The sequence below is a fragment of the Microtus ochrogaster genome, chromosome 15, assembly GCF_000317375.1.
Source record: "Microtus ochrogaster isolate Prairie Vole_2 chromosome 15, MicOch1.0, whole genome shotgun sequence".
NCBI lineage: Eukaryota > Metazoa > Chordata > Mammalia > Rodentia > Cricetidae > Microtus > Microtus ochrogaster.
In genome coordinates this window covers 4,395,385-4,413,815 of record NC_022017.1, presented here as the reverse complement: position 1 = coordinate 4,413,815, position 18,431 = coordinate 4,395,385, and the positions used below count along the sequence as shown (strand labels likewise).

Below are 18,431 nucleotides of genomic sequence, written 5' to 3'. Positions count from 1 at the left end.
CTCGAACTCACAGAGATCCGCCTGCCTCTGCCTCCCGAGTGCTGGGATTAAAGGCGTGCGCCACCACCGCCCGGCTATTTTTAAAAATGCTAAAAGTAAAATTTACCTAGTAAAGTCATTTCAGGCATCTCATTATTTTTCTTCTTGTCAGAGTATACCTTGAAACTGAAATTGAACTTTAATTATTCTTATCTTATTTTGTGAGTTATTTTTCTATGTTGCTTACACCTCAGAATCCTTTGCATCTTAAATTAGAAGTAGGCTATTCTTTTTGTTTTCTGTTTTTCTTTTATTATATACATATGTTTATATATATGTATATATATATATATATAATTTATTTTTACTTTATGTACATTGATGTTTTGCCTGCATATATGTCTGTGTGAGGGTATCAGATACCCTGGAATTGAAGTTACAGACAAGTGTGAGCTTGTAGGTGCTGGGAATTGAACCCAGGTCCTCTGTATTTGTATAGATCTGGTTTGATGGTTTGTTTTTTGTTTTTTCACATTTTAGGCCTGGGGTTCCAGGGGCTCCCTTACCAGGAAGAGCCATTCTCTCAATGAATGGATTGAGCTATGGGGTAATACGGGTCAATACTGAAGATAAAAATTCAGCCCTGACAGTCCAGGATGTGGGACATGTGATGCCTGGAGGTGAGTTGTGAGGCTGTCATTGGGATTTCATGAGAAATAGTGGTGCTGCACTAGAAAGGTAGCTTGGTGGTGGATTTCCCTCCTGGCATGCCCAGAGCCCTGGCTTCCATCCCTAGTACCTCGTAAAGGGGAATGCTAGAGGAGGTGTAACATGAAGGGCCTACTTGTTGGGGTTTATGTCCTGCCCAGTTCCCATAGCCAGTAAGTCCCAAAGAAAACACACAGAGGTTCTGCATTAGTTATAACTGATTGGCCCATTAGCTCAGGCTTCTTATTAGCTCTTGTAGCTTATATTAACCCATTATTCTTATCTATGTTAGCCACATGGCTCAGTACCTTTTTCAGCGGGGCAGATCATATCCTGCTTCTGGGCAGGACTGGGGAGGAAAGGGCTTCCTCCTTCTCAGCATTCTACTGTTCTTATTGCCCAACCTTTACTTCCTGTCTGGGTGCCCCACCTATACTTCCTGCCTGGCCAATCAGCATTTATTTAAAACATGGTTGACGGAATACAGGCAATTCTCCCGCACCAGGAGGAACAGAAGACTGGTAAACCAGAGGGTTAAACTCGGACATCCAGTTTCACTGCTTAGTCACATCATTCTGTGAGCCACTCCAGTGACGAGTGGGTGTCGTCATGCTGGCCCTGTGCTTGCTGTATGAGGTCAGAATCTCAAAGGCACGTGTAATTACACTCTTTACGTGGGTGCCAGCCATTGTTTTCACTGGAGTTACCAACCCAGGAAGGCAGAGAGTGCTGCTCTCGTGGGTGCTGTCCTGACCCTGCAGAAGGCCAGCACCCGCTTCATCGGGAGGCTGATACAGTCCTTCCTCGGTGCACCCATGTCTAAGAGCTATAGGTGCCAAGTAAACTTCGCAGGTTCACAGCTCTCTGTGGTCTGTTGGCTGTTCTTTTGTTAGTTTTTGTTTTTGGTTTTTCAAGACAGGGTTTCTCTGTAGCTTTGGAGCCTGTCCTGGAACTCTCTCTGTAGAACACGCTGGCCCATGCTCACAGAGATCCACCCGCCTCTGCCTCCCGAGTGCTGGGGTTACAGCTGTTGGCTGTTCTTAATGCTACTTCAATAAGTGTGCAGCTCTCTGGGTTTGTAAGCGAAGTTGTTGCTTTGCAGTCTTCTAGACTGTCTTGTTGTTTTCTGTGCACTAGGCATGATGTGCATTGTGAAACCAGACGGACCTCCTCAGCTCTGCAAGACAGATGAAATCGGAGAGATCTGTGTTAGCTCCAGGACTGGAGGGATGACATACTTTGGACTTGCTGGTGTGACCAAAAATACATTTGAGGTACATGATGTTATTTCTCAGGGACATGTTGGGTGAGGTCATATGTTATATGGAGACCTGCTGGCTTCACATCACAGCACAGCGTAGTGGTTGAGCTCAGGGCTTCAGGAGCCCGGTGCCTAGCATCAGATTCCACTCCTACACTCACTGGCTGCTGTGGGAGCCGCTTTGCCTTACTGAATGCCCAGTTCCTTTATCTTAAGATGTGAGTGGTAGGCAGACATGGTGGCCAGTGCTTGCAGTCACAGCACTTGGGAGCCTGGGGGCGGGGGACTACACCTGGGCTGCAAAACAGGACCTTGTCTCCAGAAACGCAGAAGCAGAACAAAAAGTGAATGGTAACAGTGCCTATCTTACCTCGTGGGCTGTTTTGAACACTAAGTCAATTAGTGTTTCCTCATGGAGTCGGTCAGCCTCTGGCATAGGACGTGGTGTGGAATTTGTTGAATATTAAAGGAATGAGGCCTCACGAAGGTTTACTCCAGCAGATTTGCCACTGGTAGAGCTTTCTGGGTTGAAGATTTTGACTTTGAGAGCCCTGTGCTTGCTGCATTAGATCACTGATAAAGGCGTGGGACTGGGAGATGTGCAGTGCTTGCTGTGTGACCATGAAAGCCCGAGTTGAAATTCCCCAGAGCTAGGTGTGCATCACAGCTGCCCTGGGCCCAGGCAAACCACTCAGCCGCACTAACGGACTTGGCAGGCTCTGCATTCAGCAGACAGTGCACCTCAGTGAAGAAGACCCCAGCATCAGATTTGAGCTTCGCACACGTGCATTCTCGTGCACACACACACATGTACACGTATAAAAAGACTCAACCTGTTGTAGGGGTCAGATTGCTCCTCATGCAAGTACTCACTGACTCCTCTCTCTATCTGTTCTGTTCTGGGTGCTGGGGACACCTGAATCAGGGCACGTGGAGCTTCTGGTAAAGCTGTCGTTCTAGAGGAGGCCACATTTTCTAAGAAGACAATGCATGGCCTTCCTGTAGGCATTCTCCTTGCAAAGCTGAAATGTAATGAGAAGTTGCCCTGCTGAGCCTGCACATTGGAATAGGTGGTTAACTGTCTGGGTTACCTTTTAGGGGCCAGAGAAATTTTGTTGATGGATTATGACTCCCTTACACTACTAGATGGGACTAGCAAGAATGCTGCTGACTTTTAGCGCTGTGAATTGGTTTTTCTGCAACAGCTTCACTCAGATTTCTCAAGAAGATAGGACAGTGTAGAGTAAGTCTACAAACATTGGAAGCTACATTTCAAGCACTGTTTGGAAATGCGATTGTACAGTAGCTGTCACTGGTGACAGCATGGCTTCTGTGTGACAGTGCATCTGTGTTATCTGTCATGTGCTCCCGGAAGGGACTAAGAACAGGGATGAAGCAGCATGGTATGAACCTGTCCTGTCATCAGCACCATCGCTTCAGTGCTCTCAGTGCTGTCCCCATCCACTGCGGGACTGGAACATGCAGGGGCCCAGGGTGTGCTCAACACCAGGCTCTCGGCTGCCCCCAGCTGTGTTTCAGTCTGTGCACATTTTGTTGTCCTACGTCTGTCCCTCTGCCCATGGACTGTCAGCACAAGTCCTTGTGCACGCTAAGCATACACTCCACTACAGTATCTCCCCTGTAGCCCAGATTAGCCCCAAATTCTTTGTAATTCTTCTGCCGCAGCCTTCTGAGTTGCTGGGATTATAGGGGTGAACCACCATACCCAGTTTCTGTTTCTAAAGAGATTTTTAAACATTTGTTTGTTTATTGTGTGTCTGTCTGTGTGTGTGTGTGAGCACATGCATGTGGAGGTCAGAGAACAGCTTGCAGGAGTTTATTCTTTTCTACCATGTTGTTTCTGGTGATTAGACTCAGGTCATTAGACGTGGTAGCAAGTGCTACAACCCCTGAATCCCTTGATGGGCCCCAACTTGTTTTTAAGTACTTGAAATATATATATATATATATATATATATATATATATATATATATATATATCCAGTGCTTGTCATTGAGTCTTTCTTACTGAAAATAAGGTTCTCACTGTTGGAGACTGTCTCATTGAGTAGTCTGACTAGCCTCGGGTTTATCATCCTCATTCCTCAGTCTCTTGAGAAGCTGGCGTTATAGGCACATACCACTGCACCTAGCTTCAAGCAGAATTGTATTATCACGTGTTTATATGATAGGAAGGAAGAGAACTGAGTGTCAGAGAGAGGAAAGGTGGGGAAGGGGAGGGGATAAGAGATTGTTACAGCTGCAAGTGTGTAGAGGTCAGAGGACAACTTGGGAGTCAGTTCTCCCCTTCCACTTTGTTTTTAATTAAAGAAATTATTTATATGTGTAGGCAGTTTGCCTGCACGTATGTCCATGTACCAGGTACATGCCTGGTGCCCTTGGAGGCCAGACGAGAGAGTTGGAACCCCAGGATTGGAGTTAGAGATTATTGTGAGCCACCTTGTAGGTGCTGGGAATCAAACCAGGTCCTCTGGAAGATGAACCGGTGCTCTTAACCACTGAGCCATCTCTCCAGACCCTGTTCCCACTTGGTTTAGCAGGGCCTCTCTTGTTCTGCTGCAATGTGTATTTCAGGCTAGTTGGCCGTGTGGACTGTGTGGTCCCGTCTCTATTTCCTAGCAGCAGTGCAGGGAGTATAGATGTGTGAGGCTGCGTCTAGCTTGTTATCTAGGGTCCAGAGATGACTCAGGTCCTCAGGCTTGCAGGGCAAGCGCTTTCGCCTACTCAGCTATCTGCAGGCCTTCAAGCAGTATTTGCAGATAATGGCGGGAGCTACATGCTTTCTTGGTGGTGCTTGCAGTAGTGGCTAAGCGCAGTACTGCTGAGCTGCATTCCCAACCTACGAGAGCATTTCTGATCTCCAGTATACACACTTAGAGCAAAGTGGAATGGATCCTCACCTAAAAAAGGAGAAACAGCCAGGCAGTGGTGGCCCACGCCGTTAATCCCAGCACTTGGAAGACAGAAGCAGGAGAATCTGTGAGTTTGAGGTCAGCCTGGTCTATAGAGTGAGTTCGAGGACAGCCAGGGCTGCACAGAGAAATTGTTTTGATGAAAATAAAGAGGGGGAGGAGTAGCCAGGTGAGATGGCTCAGCAAATCTCTGTGAGTATGAAGTCAGCCTGGTCTACAGAGTGAGTTCCAGGACAGCCAGGGCTGCACAGAGAAGCCCGGTGGTGGTGGTGGTGGTGGTGGTGGTGGTGGTGGTGGTGGTGGTGGCGGCGGCGGCTGGAGATGGCTTGGTGGTTAAGAACACTGCTGCATTTGCAGAAGACCTGAGGTCCAGGAGATTTTGTACTCTCTTGACTTCTGTGGTATGGTGCATGCCAGTACACAATACCTAAGACGTCAAATAAAAATAAAATTTAAAAATTAAAAACAAAATAGCTACTGAGAGAAAAGAGGAAAAACAGCTATAAACAGCTATATAGACCCCAGTAAGTAAACGCATGAATAAATGATTGAAGCATGCTACCGGGGATGTAGTTAAGTGGGAGAGTATGTATGTGCCCTGGGTTTTGTGCAAGACCCTGGGCTCCATCCCCACACCATAATACCCGAGGGAAAAAGTGAACAAGAACAGCTGGAGAGAGACCTCTAGCGTGCATGGAAACAAAGTTCCCATCACTGCTCTGGGTTACCTGTTTGATTTTAAACAAACTAAGTCTGTGCCTCACCTTCTCATCTGTAAAATGGATATAATCCCATTTTGAGGACTTGACATTATGATTAACTGTAAAGCAAATTAACCGGTTAACAAATATTAACTCTTGTTACAAATATCTTAAAAATTGAAGGAGGCTGGCAAGAAAGCTTAGCTGGTAAAGACGCTCACTGCTCATTTAGACAATTTGCTGACCTGAGTTCAGCCTCAGGTACACATGGTACAAGAGGAGAATTGACTTCTGCATGCTGTTCTCTGGTCTCTATATGAGCACTGTGACACGCAGACACACACACACACACACACACACACACACACACACACTAAGATAGATAGATAGATAGATAGATAGATAGATAGATAGATAGATAGATAGATAGATAGATAGATAGAGTGTAAAAATATAAAGGGAGGTAGGAATGGAGAAATGAGTTAAGTTTCAGGCAGCTCTTCCAGAGGACTCAGGTTCAGTTCCTACCACCCACATGGCAGCTCCCAACCATCTAAAACTCTGGTTCCAGGAGCTCCTGTGCCCTCTTCTGGCTTCTAAATGCACCAGGTATGCATATTGTGCGCAGACATACATATAGGCAAAACACCTGTACACATAAATTTTTTTAAAAAAATTAAAAGTTAAAGGGAGGAAAAAAATCAAGTAGGAGTAAAGAAACTCAAGAGACACATGTGAACCAGCTCTTTCCTATGCATGCTCATATACATGCACACACAGGCGGACAGTAAATAGCCATCACTAATAAAGAAAAACAGTCCCCCCCTTCCCCTTTTTTTCAAGACAAGGTTTCCCTGTGTAGCTTTTAAGCCTTTCTTGGAACTCGCTCTTGTAGACCAAGCTGGCCTCAAATCTACAGAGATCCACTTGCCTCTGCCATCTGAGTGCTGGGTGTACCACCACCGCCTGGCAGGAAAAATAGTATTTGTTTTGTTTTTGTTTTTTTAAAGAGAACAAACTATCTTTTTTCATTATGCATACAGGAAAAGTAGTTTTAATCATAATGGAATGTCTGCCCCCTCCATGAGATTAACATAGTGTTAGCTGTAACATGGGGAAAATGGACATTCAGTGTGACAGACGTTCTGTGTGACATTGGTGGAGTCGGTGTTGAAATAGCAGTTGTGTGGGAAACTATTACAGTTGAAGACTCATAGCTTTTACACAAATTATGTAAATATATATGATAGTATTCATCAAAGCTGTTTGACTTAGTGAGCTATCAGATCACCTGTGCAGACCACACCCTAACCAGTGTGTCCTTAAAACTGGCCCTGGGTGGGCTGGAGATATAACTCATGGGTTAAGAACACTGGATGCTCTTCCAGAGGTTCTAAGTTCAATTCCCAACAACCACATGGTGGCTCACAACCATCTGTAATGAAATCTGGTGACCTCTTCTAGCCTGCAGGCATACATGCAGACAGAACACTGTATACATAATAAATTAATAAATAAAAAAGTAAATAAATTAACAAATAAATCTTTTTTTAAAAAAATATAGTCATAAAAAAAAAACTGGCCCTGGGACCTGGGCAGAGGTTGGCGTATACCTTTAATCCCAGCACTCAGGAGGCAGAGGTAGGTAGATCTTTGTGAATTCGAGGCCAGCCTGGTCTAGAGAACAAGGTTTAGGACAACCAAGGACTGTACACAGAAAGCTGTCTTGCAAAATAAAAAATAATTATTAATTAAAATTAACTGGCCCTGCGTCAGGCACTGTACATGTTTCTCTAAATCTGTGTGTACTACTTTATCTTTACACAAGCTCAGAGGAGGATCTGAGAGCATTCTTTTCTAGCTGAGAAGAACATGAGGCTCAGTGCTATCACGACTTGACCAAAGTCTACTTTACCAGTAAACTGACTCCCAAAGATTTGCTGTCTTATCCCTATGAAATGCTCTATTATACAACTGTCCTACACCATGGGCTAGATGAGTTACTACCAGATGGGAATATTTATCTCCAGTATATTGTGATAGTTCTGTTAGTAACACATACATACATACATGTGTGTATATATATGTGTATATATATAAATATATATCTATATATCCTTTTTATTTTTTAATAGTTTTTTTTATTTGTGTATATGTTATATGTCTTTCTGTGTGTACATACCCATGTCTTTGTGTCTCGCCCGGTCCCGCAGCTGTTCAGTCTCAAAGAAACACACAGAGGCCTACATTAATTATAAACCGGTTGGCCTATTAGCTCAGGCTTCTTATTAACTAATTCTTACATCTTACATTAACCCATAATTTTGTCTGTGTTAGCCATGGTGGCTTGGTATCTTTTATCAGTGAAGCATTCTCATCTTGCTTCCTCCTCATATGGGTGACAACTGCAAACTGAGCCTTTCCTCTTTCCAGAATTCTCCTGTTCTCATTGCCCCACCTATACTTCCTGCCTGGCTACTGGCCAGTCCGCGTTTTATTAGAATACAAGTAACATCTTTACAGGGTACAACACCATTTTCCCACAGCAATTCCTCCCCGCCGTTTTTTTAAACAAGAACTCTGAATCTGATCTCCCTTGTTTAACTTTCTTCCTGACCATTATCCATAACAACTTGTAACCAACACTCTAAACAAAGAAAAACATCCATAATCCATTTTTTTTTTGGTAATGTGGACATAATTTCTAGGCTACTTCCTACTGATCAGGGCACTGATAATCTTATGGGCACCTAAAAATATTTAGAATTATGATCAAGTCTCGACTGGAATACTCTGAGGCTTTATCATCTCAGCCAGCAGTCTTGAATCTGTTCTAGATGTAGAACTCAGACATCTGGGCCATCCATTCCTACCAGAGATTTTTCAGGGGGATTCTTCCTTGATCAAACCTGATTTTTCTTAACCCATAGCCTCTTATTTCCTGTGGAAACAAAAGCAAAACCTCTTCTCTAAAGTAACATATCTTTTGATTTCAGTTTTTAAGTTAAGGTATTTTCAAAATACCTATCTTGGATTAATCCAGCAGCATTTATAATCAAATATCTTTTAGCAGCTGTTGTTTCTTCCTTAGTCATCAAACCCTTCAAAAACAACACAATAACATACAGTATCCAGACTCTCTGTGTATTTTCCATCTTTACGTGGCTTTATTTTTATTTTATTTATTTATTTAATTTTTTTTTGAGGTTTCTTGTATATCTTTGTCTGTCCTGGCACTCACTCTGTAGACCAGGTTGTCCTTGAACTGTTGGGATTAAAGGTATGTGTCACACCCAACTACTCTCTTTCTCTTTTTTAAAGACTTTATCCTTTTTCTTTTTCTTCCAAGCTTACATATATTTTTAAACACACTGTAAACCATTTAAATTTTTTTTATTTTGAATCTATCTTTACTATATATCTCTCTTTTTCTGACCACATGGGTCTTTAATTTGCTAAGCAATATGGCTAAAATTAAAGCCGTGGCTTAATCCACCCCATTTCTTAGCTTTCTGAGAGTCTGGCATCATGACGGAGGTACTGGCCAGAGCCATGTTTTTTGCCATAATTCTGTGGAGTTTCAAGGTCCCTGCTGCCACCAAGAAGTATGCTGTTGGCTACTCATAAACACTATGTGTTTGGCGGCAGGGCCTCTTAAAAGATTTGCAAGGTTTTTGCAGCTAAAGTTGAGTCAGGAAGCCTCACTTAAATGAGACATACTTGCCTATAGCAAACAGAGCCCACACGAGTAAATGCTGCTACCAAGAAGCTGTGCTTATCTCTGTTCTTTTGTGCCTAGAATTACTTCCCAAGCTCTCTCAGATTTTAAGTGGATTCAGTTGTCCACGTTAGCGCCATTTGTTGACTGAGGTTTCTGTTCTGCCAGGTCCCACAGGTGTTCAGTCCCAGAGAAACACATCATCTACTGGTTGGCCTGTTAGCTCAGGATTTCTTATTAACTAATCCTTACATCTTACATTAACCCATAATTCTTGTCTGTGTTAGCCATGTGGCTTGGTACCTTATATGGGTGAGGTATTCTCATCTTGCTTCCTCCTCATCTGGGTGACTACTGGAGACTCAGCCTTTTCTCTTCCTAGAATTCTCCTGTTCTCATTGTCCCGCCTATACTTCCTGCCTAGCTACTGGCCAATCAGCATTTTATTAAAATACAAGTAACAAATCTTTTCAGGGTACAAGATCTTTGTCCCATAGCATGTGTGTGTTCACGTGCTCTCTATATGCGTGTGCATGTGAAACAGTTCACATGGGGTGTCCTCCTCTGCCACGCTTTACCTTGTTTATGTTTGTCATTTAGGTTTTAGTAGCTGACCAGGAAACCTCTAGCTTCTGCAGTTTATACCCTCCCACAACTTCCTCCATGGGTGCTGAGATTGAAACTGTGGTCCTCATGTTTGTACAGCATGTACTTTACCCACTGAACTGTCTCCCCAACCCTGCAGCCCCTGTTTTGACATATTTGGTTGTTATGTCAATCTGTGTATCTTGTGTGCTCGTGAGGTGACGCATTTGTTAAGGTATTTCACATACAGCCTGATGTGTTATGCCCACAGTCCACGTGGTAAAAGGAGAGACTTCACTCCCCACAGTTATCCTCTGCCACACATGTGTGCAGTGGCACGTGGGTATGAGCACAGACATAAAAAATAATAAGGTAGCCGGGCGGTCGTGGAGCACGCCTTTAATCCCAGCACTTGGGAGGCAGAGGCAGGCGGATCTCTGTGAGTTCGAGACCAGCCTGGTCTACAAGAGCTAGTTCCAGGACAGGCTCCAAAATCACAGAGAAACCCTGTCTCGAAAAACCAAAAAAAAAAAAAAATAATAATAATAATAATAATAAGGTAGTAAAACATGCATGTACATGTATCTTTTTATAAGTACAGGGGAGAATAACAAACATTGAAATGGTTGAGAGTCCTGGATTTGTTGCAGAATTTGGCTTCTAATAAGCATGGTGTACACACATACACACTGGGGGTGTTCTTTATGCAGCCTTGGCAGCCTGAAGATTGCTCACTGAGACCCATCCCTCTGTCTCCGGGTGCAGGGTTACTAAAGGCGTGCACTGACCATGCCCTGCTCAGTTAGCATGTGTTACTTGCAGCTTTTCATTTGTAAGACTTTTTTAAAAATCCGGTGAATTTTCAGAAAAACTAACCAAGCTTTTCACTCTTTCCTTTTGTCTTTTAGGTGATTCCTGTGGCCTCTTCAGGCTCTCCTGTGGGAGATGTGCCCTTCATCCGGTCGGGACTGCTCGGTTTCGTAGGACCGGTAGGTGATGGTTTCCTGTTGATTTTGCTACATACGATCTAAACATTTGAACCTTAATTCACAGAACTGCACAATTCTGTGTAACTGAAGGTGCCACAGTACCTCTTATCAGCAGTCACAAGTCGTCCCTCTCCTGTCTTCAGCCAGTCTTGCTCCATGGTCCTGGCCGGCTTGCAGAGACCCTGCCTCCGCCACCACACCAGGCACTTGAGTTCTATTTAGATGATTGCTTAAGGCTGTCATAGGAACTGAACAGTGTCCACTTTTTGTCCCAGCACTCGGGAGGAGAGGCAGGAGGGTCTCTGAGCTTGAGGCCATCCTGGTCTACAGAGTGGGTTCCAGGACATCTAGGGCTACATAGGAAACCATGTCTTGAAAAACCAGAGAGAGAGGGAGAGGGAGAGGGAGAGGGAGAATGAATAATTTGTTACTTGGTAAATGATATTTACAGGTACTGGATCTAGAGCTGACTAGGACCCAGAGTCTTTCTCAAAGGGTATATGATGAGCCCAAGGAATTCATTAGGATGGCAGAGGGCCAGACCATGGGAAGTGATGGGTGGTCACTATCTTATAAACTCATCTGTTGTTGTCTCCCTCCTACCCGCTTCCCTGCTCTCAACTGTTCAACTCCTCTGAGAGTGTGTAGAATTGACTTTTGCTTCTCTTTCCACCTGGGATTTGGGTGCCAAGAGTCGCCCTCTTAGAAACTGTATACACTGAGTGTAACCTCAGCTGTCCTGACCTCTAGCCAGCACCAGAATAGTCTCAGATGCCCAGCTCTTTAGCTTGCGACACTGTTGGGGTCTGGGCCGGAGCTTCAGCCATCTCTGAAATAGACAAACTGTGGTCCTGCTCTCTAGGATGACCCCCTAAACCCTGACCTAGCTGCCATAAAGCTGTGCCAGCTGAACAACCTCACTGGAAAAGATTTGGAGAAACAGGCATCTCTATTTTAAGATTGTTTTTATTATTTAATTGTACATGTATGTACTTGCATAGAGGAGTTTAATGCCGTGGAGTTGGAGTTACAGAACTTGTGAGCCACATTACATGGATGCTGGAAACCACACTCAGCTCCTTCATAAGGCCAGTGTATTCCTAACCACCAGCCTAATCTCTAGCCCCTCTTCTCTGACTGACACCAGCTCTTAACACAGTTGGAAGTGACTGGCTCCCCACTGGCATTGTAGGTGGACCAAAGCTTCATATGCATAGAGATTCTGCCTTTCTGTTGTAGTCCAGTCACTCTGGGCCACTGCACTGTGCTTAGAAAGTTAATGAGTGACATCCACATGAGATAATACTGGCTCACTGAGTACATGTCAATAGTCCAAGCCTTCAGACTAACTAGGAGGGAGGCCATGGAATGTTCCCACAGTAATGCTGCTCTGTTGTCCTGGGAAGAAGACCTGCAGCAGTCTTGGGCCTTTTTCTCCATCTACTCCTGCTCTTGCCTGCTGGAAACAGTGGCACCCTTCCATGTTCCACGCAACTTTTTACAGATTAAAATTGCTTGACTTCCCTCTAATTCCAGTAGTCAGTGAACATGAACTAACCCATATACCCATGGCTAGAAAAGTAAATGACACATGGTTGTAGTTTCTTCCCTATGAAATTCCCCTCTAAGAATATAAATGAGTTCATCACAGACTGTAAGACCTCAGTGCGTGCTAACTAGTGGCTCAGCTAAACCTGATGATTTGAGTTCAATCCCTAGGATATTGACAGAAGTTTCTGTCCCTCCAGGTCCCACAGCCATTTGGTCCCAAATAAACACACAGAAGTCTACATTAATCATAAACTAGTTGGCCTAGTTGCTCAGGCTTCTTATTAATTAAGTCTTACATCTTACATTAACCCATTATTCTTGTCTGTGTCAGCCACGTGGCTTGGTACCTTTCATCAGCAAGGCAGTCACATCTTGCTTCCTCTGTGTCTGGGTGACAACTGCAGACTGAGTTTTCCTCTTCCCAGAATTCTCCTGTTCTCATTGCCCAACCTCTACTTCCTGCCTGGTCGCCCCAGCTATACTTCCTGTCTGGCTACTGGCTAATCAGTATTTTATTAAACAAGTATAAGAAACATATCTTTACAGGTTAAATCCATTGTCCCACATCAAGGACACACATGGTGGAGGAGAGACCTGGCGCCTTTGAGTTGTCTCTGACTTCATGAGCATGCCTGTGCCCACCCACACATGCACACACAAGAGAAATGCTGTGACTTTTAAACTGACTTCATTGACTCAAAAATGCCACTTCCTCACTGATTCCAGAGGGTTTCTTTTAAAAAATCCAATTGAGGTGGATTTAATCCACATTTAATCCCACATGCCTTTAATCCCAGCATTCAGATGGCAGAGGTAGGCAGATCTCAGTGAGTTTGAGGCCAGCCTGATCCATCTAGTGATTTACAGGACAGCCATGACTACACAGTGAGACCCTGTCTTGAGGGAATATAAATAAATGAATAAGGATTTGCTGAAGGAGGCGGAGGTAGGAGGATCACGCGTTCAAGGCCACAGTCTGGGCTACACATTTTATATATATCATGACATTGTTTTCTTTGATGTAAACACACAGGGTTTTTTTTTTTGTAGTGTTGGGGATTGAACTGTGTACATGCCTTACAGGTATTTTTCTTAGCCGTGGTTTTTTTTGTTTTTTTTTTTTTAATGAGATTTACTTCAAAGCTGGAAATGTAAAGTGTCTTACCCATTAACCATGGAAATGAGAGTAAACAAATCGTTGTTAACTTTCAGGGTAGCTTGGTGTTTGTGGTTGGGAAAATGGATGGATTGCTCATGGTTAGTGGTCGGAGACACAACGCTGACGACATTGTCGCTACGGGACTGGCTGTTGAGTCCATCAAGACCGTCTATCGAGGGAGGTAGGTGCTGCACGAGACGACGTCACCACTTTGGGGTCATCTGCAGTGCTTTCTCTAGACGCTTCTTCCAGTTTCTTAGGTTGGCTTGGGTTCAAACGACAGAAGCCTGACTTTCAATATCTGGCCTACAGTGTTTGGCTCTTTGAGTGACTAAGAAGAATAAGATGTGTATCAGAGTCTGTTACTCTTTGAGTTCTGAAGATGGAGGAGAATTGAAGAAGAAACATTGCCCCTCCCATACTCTGTAGAAATGCAGGCCTAAGAATTCTTCCTCTCACTTCTTACCCAATTGCTGTATTGTCCATGTGCAGATTGACATGTCAGCTTAGTGTTGAGAATCCAGGTTCTGTGGACAAGGCCAGGCCTTTCCTTCTGCTTACTAATGCAAGAAGAGGTATTCCAGCAGTTCAGTCTCCTCCAGGGGTCTGGTAGGGTTATTTTTGTTTTGTTTTTGCTCAAGAACATTTTGATACATATGTATGATGTGCTTGGAGCATGTGTCTTCTTATCCCTCCTTTCCTGACCTGAGTTGCATAAGAAGTAAGAAAATATGAAGATATCACAAAGAACCAGTTCCTGAACTATGTGGTTTTCTATAACTGTGTGGCTCTTAGGAATGGAGGAGCTCCTGGGCCCTAGACCCACTGTGTGTGGTCACAGTTGTGTCCTTGGGCACAACACAGTGGCAGGCAGGTAGTTAATATCCCATAACTGCTGTGGAGGGAGGACGGGACTCAGGCTGGCAAGCAGCGTCTTTGCTCCCCAGTCCTTTCCTAGCCTTCCTGCATTCACTCAGCAAACACTCCCTGGCGGCAGCTATACGCTGCTTTTCTGGGTGCTCTGACAGGGAAGGAAACAGGTTATGTGTGTACCCTCATGTTCTCATGACAAACACAGGAGCCAGGCAAATGGCCTCATAGATGGCACTGAGAGGGTCATGAGTGCTGTGGGGTGACCACCTGCAGTGGCCTGGGGACGCCTCACTAGTAAGGGGACATTTGAGCGCAGACCTCCCCTAGATCCAACTCCATCCCCCCCTCCCTTGGCCTCAGTCTTCCTCACTCCCTTGCCCGTGTCTGACTTCCGCTCCACTCTCTGCTTCACCACTCTGCTCCAGGCACACTGGCCTTCTTGCTGTTCCTCAAACCTGCCAAGCTCGTCCCTACCTCAGAACCTTTCCGCTTTCCGTTCCTTCTGCCCGGAATCCTCTTCCTCCAGATCTCCGCGTGGCTCGCGTCCTCACCTCATTCAGGTCTCTGCTCCAGTGTCCCCTCCCCAGGGAGGCGCTCCCCCAAGCATCCATATCCCACTCTGCTGAGCACCCCACTCCACTGGCCCTGCCCCAGGTGCTTCCTGGTGCACATCACAACATGGCTTCATTATCTGTGTGTCGATTGGTTCTGTCTGTGACACGTGAGCATCACAAAGACAGGAACTGTGTATTCTTTACCATTCTGTGGGGCTTAATTCGTGTTGTCTTCATTTTTGTTTCAAGTGAACCATTCAACCCTGGTTTGGTGATGAAGGCACCTTTCTCTCTACTGCTCATGTGTGGGTGGTATGTCGGGACGGCTCCTCTTCACTTCCAACTCAGGAAAGCAAACAGGATGGTTTTGAAGGGAGACTGATGTGTCTGATCTGTCTCTCTTAGAATTGCTGTGTTTTCTGTGTCTGTATTTTATGACGAGCGCATTGTGGTGGTGGCAGAGCAAAGGCCTGATGCGTCTGAGGAAGACAGCTTCCAGTGGATGAGCCGTGTGCTGCAGGTGAGCACTGGGTCTGTGCCGGGTCACAGGTGGCTGTCACTGCCGCCTACCAGATATTCTGTCTTTCAAAATTATGTTTGAGGGCTAGAGAGATGGCTCAGTTGATAACAGTTGCTTTTCCAGAGGACCTGAGTTCAAATCCCAGCACCCATACAATGATTTACTGGGTGGTGGTGGCGCACACCTTTAATCCCAGCACTGGGGAGGCAGAGGCAGGCGGATCTCTGTGAGTTTGAGGCCAGTCTGGTGTACACAGTAAGTTCCAGGACAGCCAGTGCTACACAGAGAAACCTTGTCTCAAAAAAAAAAAAAAAACCCAGAATAAAACAAAAAGACCAAAAATAAAAGTTGTGTTTCAGACTTTGATGTGCAGGCAATGAAATGTGTTCATACCCACTCTCCTTCCTGCCTCTCCCACTTTCTCCGTATCTCCCAAACACCTTATTCTTCATGCCCGCGTGCTTACTACCCATGAAGCTTTTGGCTGCCCTCTGTGGCATGCATCTCTGAAAGTAATCGTTGTAAGTAGGTAACCTCAGTCTTGCCATACCATGTGTGTAGAGGGTTCAAGCACATCTAAGTGAGAGAGCTTTTCTGTGGAGTTGGCGGAGGTGGGTAGATGGACCAGTGCTGTGCCTGTCTTGCGAGACTCCCAAACAAGACCACCACAGAGCTGGTATCTGAGGTAGGGGTTTACTGAATACAAGCTCAAGCCAGGACTTTCATCCCGCACTCAGACGTGGTGGGTGGTGGGTGGAGGAAAATGGCCCTGAGCCTCTGGGTTTGTTTTTGTTTGTTTGTTTTTTCAAGACAGGGTTTTGGAGCTTTGGAGCCTGTCCTAGAACCAAGTAGATCAGGCTGACCTCAAACTCACACCTGTCTCTGCCTCCCTAGTGCTGGGATTAAAGGCATGCACCACTACCCAGCTGGGTTTGGGGGTTTTTAAAGGGAAAAACCGCAAGCAGGGTAGCCCAGCCTTGGCGGTTCAGGATTGGTAAGGGTATGCAATGAACCTTTGAGTTTATTGGCTGGGGTCTTGGGGAATTTCAAACAGTGGTTATCAACAAAATCACAAGGACATCTGTAGCCTGGTGAGTGTTGTTTACCCAAATTTCTTGCTGGCTGTCTTTACCCAGGTGGGGTCGCCTTGACCAGGGTCCTGGCAGTTAGTAGCCTTTTTTGGAATGTTTATGTCTTTGTTGGAGCTGAGTTCTTCCCCTGGTTAGGTCCTGAGTTCTTCCTCAAAATGGAGTTTGTTCTGCTCCTTCACCTTGAGGGTAGGAAGAAGACTTGTGCTCAGTGTTGAGAACGTGTTTTTAGTGGAAACTGGCTATGAGAGTGTAAGGAGCCAAGACTCCATCTGTCAGCACCTTGGGTGGAGGCTGGTGACTTCAGAACTCGTCCCCCGACCTGTAGAGATGGAGCAGGGTCTCTTTCAGGACGCGTGGATTGAGTGAGGTCACCAATGGAAGTGCCTGGTCTGCCCTCACTAGACAGTGGTGATCTTATTAATATAAAATGCTGATAATATTACCCACTGTGAGTCCCATGCAGGCTGAGACTTCTCTGTCTGTCTTTTTGTTCTCCACTCAGTCCCCGGAGCTTGAGAGCGATGCTAGCATGCAGCATAGTACCATTCAAAAGTATTTGTTGGCTAAATGTACAGTCCAGAGCAAGCTGGCCCACCCTCCCAGTGAACTCTGGTGTGCTGGACGTGTTTCCAGGGCTGTAACTTCTCTTCCTAGGGCGCTTAGCCTTCTGAACAGTCCCTTAATAACATAGAAATGATGCAGACACAGAATGAGAGTGAGCATCAGACAATTTCAGATTTCTTTCTCTTCTCAGAATACATTATTCTGAATTATTAGCTAGTCTACAGGCAGGCTGTTTGTAGTACAGAAATGGAAAGAACTGCTGGGTACGGTACACGCCTTTAATTTCAGCACTCAGGAAGCAGAGGCAAGCAGATCTCTGTGAGTTCAAGGCCAGCCTGGTCTACAAAGTTCCAGAACAGCCAGGGCTGTTAAACAGGGAAACCCTGTCTCAAAACACAGAAGACAACAAAACAGAAAGAAAGCAACTAGGTATGGTGCACATGTCTTTATCCCAGCACTCTGGAGGCAGAGACAGGTGGAGCTCTGAGAGCTGAGTTCCAGGACAGCAAGGGCTACATAAAGAGACCCTGTCTCAAAAACAAGCAAACAAATCAGAGGACATAATCTGAGTATAAACCAGGCTAAAATACTGTGAAGACTGTAGGATTGGGCTGATACCTGGTTATCTGAAAGGTGGCGGCAGATGTGCAAAGATTGATTTTAGTCAGGTGTGACAGTATGTCCTGTAACCCAGCACTTGGAAGGTGAGGTGAGAATTTAGAGTTTAAAACCACCACATTAAACACTGTCACCAAGGAACAATAGTAAGGCCTAGAGAGAGGGCTTATGGGGTCTTCCAGAGGACCTGGGTTGGAGTCTGAGCCCCCAGGCTGACAACCATCTGTGACTCCGGTGCACCCATGGGCACCATTCATACACGTGGTACACACGCATACATATAGGCAAACATTCACATACATAAAATAAAGAATTAATTAAATGAAAAAGAGTGAGAAGGGCTCTGCTGGTAAAGGCAGTTGCAGTGCAAGCCTGATGAGCTCAGGTCAGTCCTGGGGACCCATTTAAAGGGGGGAAGAGAGAACGGACTTCTCTAAGCTGCCCTCTGCTCTCCTCAGAAATGCTGCGCTGCATCATTCGCATGTGCATGCACGCACACACGCACCATCACAGTGGCACCACCATGCCCATCCACACACACACCATCACAGTGGCACCACCATGCCCATACACACCATCACAGTGGCACCACCATGCCCATACACACACACACCATCACAGTGGCAC

General features: G+C 45.3%; 1 protein-coding gene across 2 annotated transcripts in view; it reads left to right on the top strand.

Moving 5' to 3' along the window:
- Nucleotides 1-18,431, top strand: part of Dip2b (disco interacting protein 2 homolog B) — a 197,576-nt gene that overhangs the window by 139,932 nt on the left and 39,213 nt on the right. For both annotated transcript variants that reach the window (XM_013348681.2, XM_026782823.1), the window contains 5 exons: nucleotides 520-659; nucleotides 1,825-1,961; nucleotides 10,794-10,874; nucleotides 13,638-13,765; nucleotides 15,417-15,531. In XM_013348681.2, coding sequence (XP_013204135.2) covers nucleotides 520-659; nucleotides 1,825-1,961; nucleotides 10,794-10,874; nucleotides 13,638-13,765; nucleotides 15,417-15,531 — 601 coding nt within the window. The remainder of the gene's footprint in view (nucleotides 1-519; nucleotides 660-1,824; nucleotides 1,962-10,793; nucleotides 10,875-13,637; nucleotides 13,766-15,416; nucleotides 15,532-18,431) is intronic.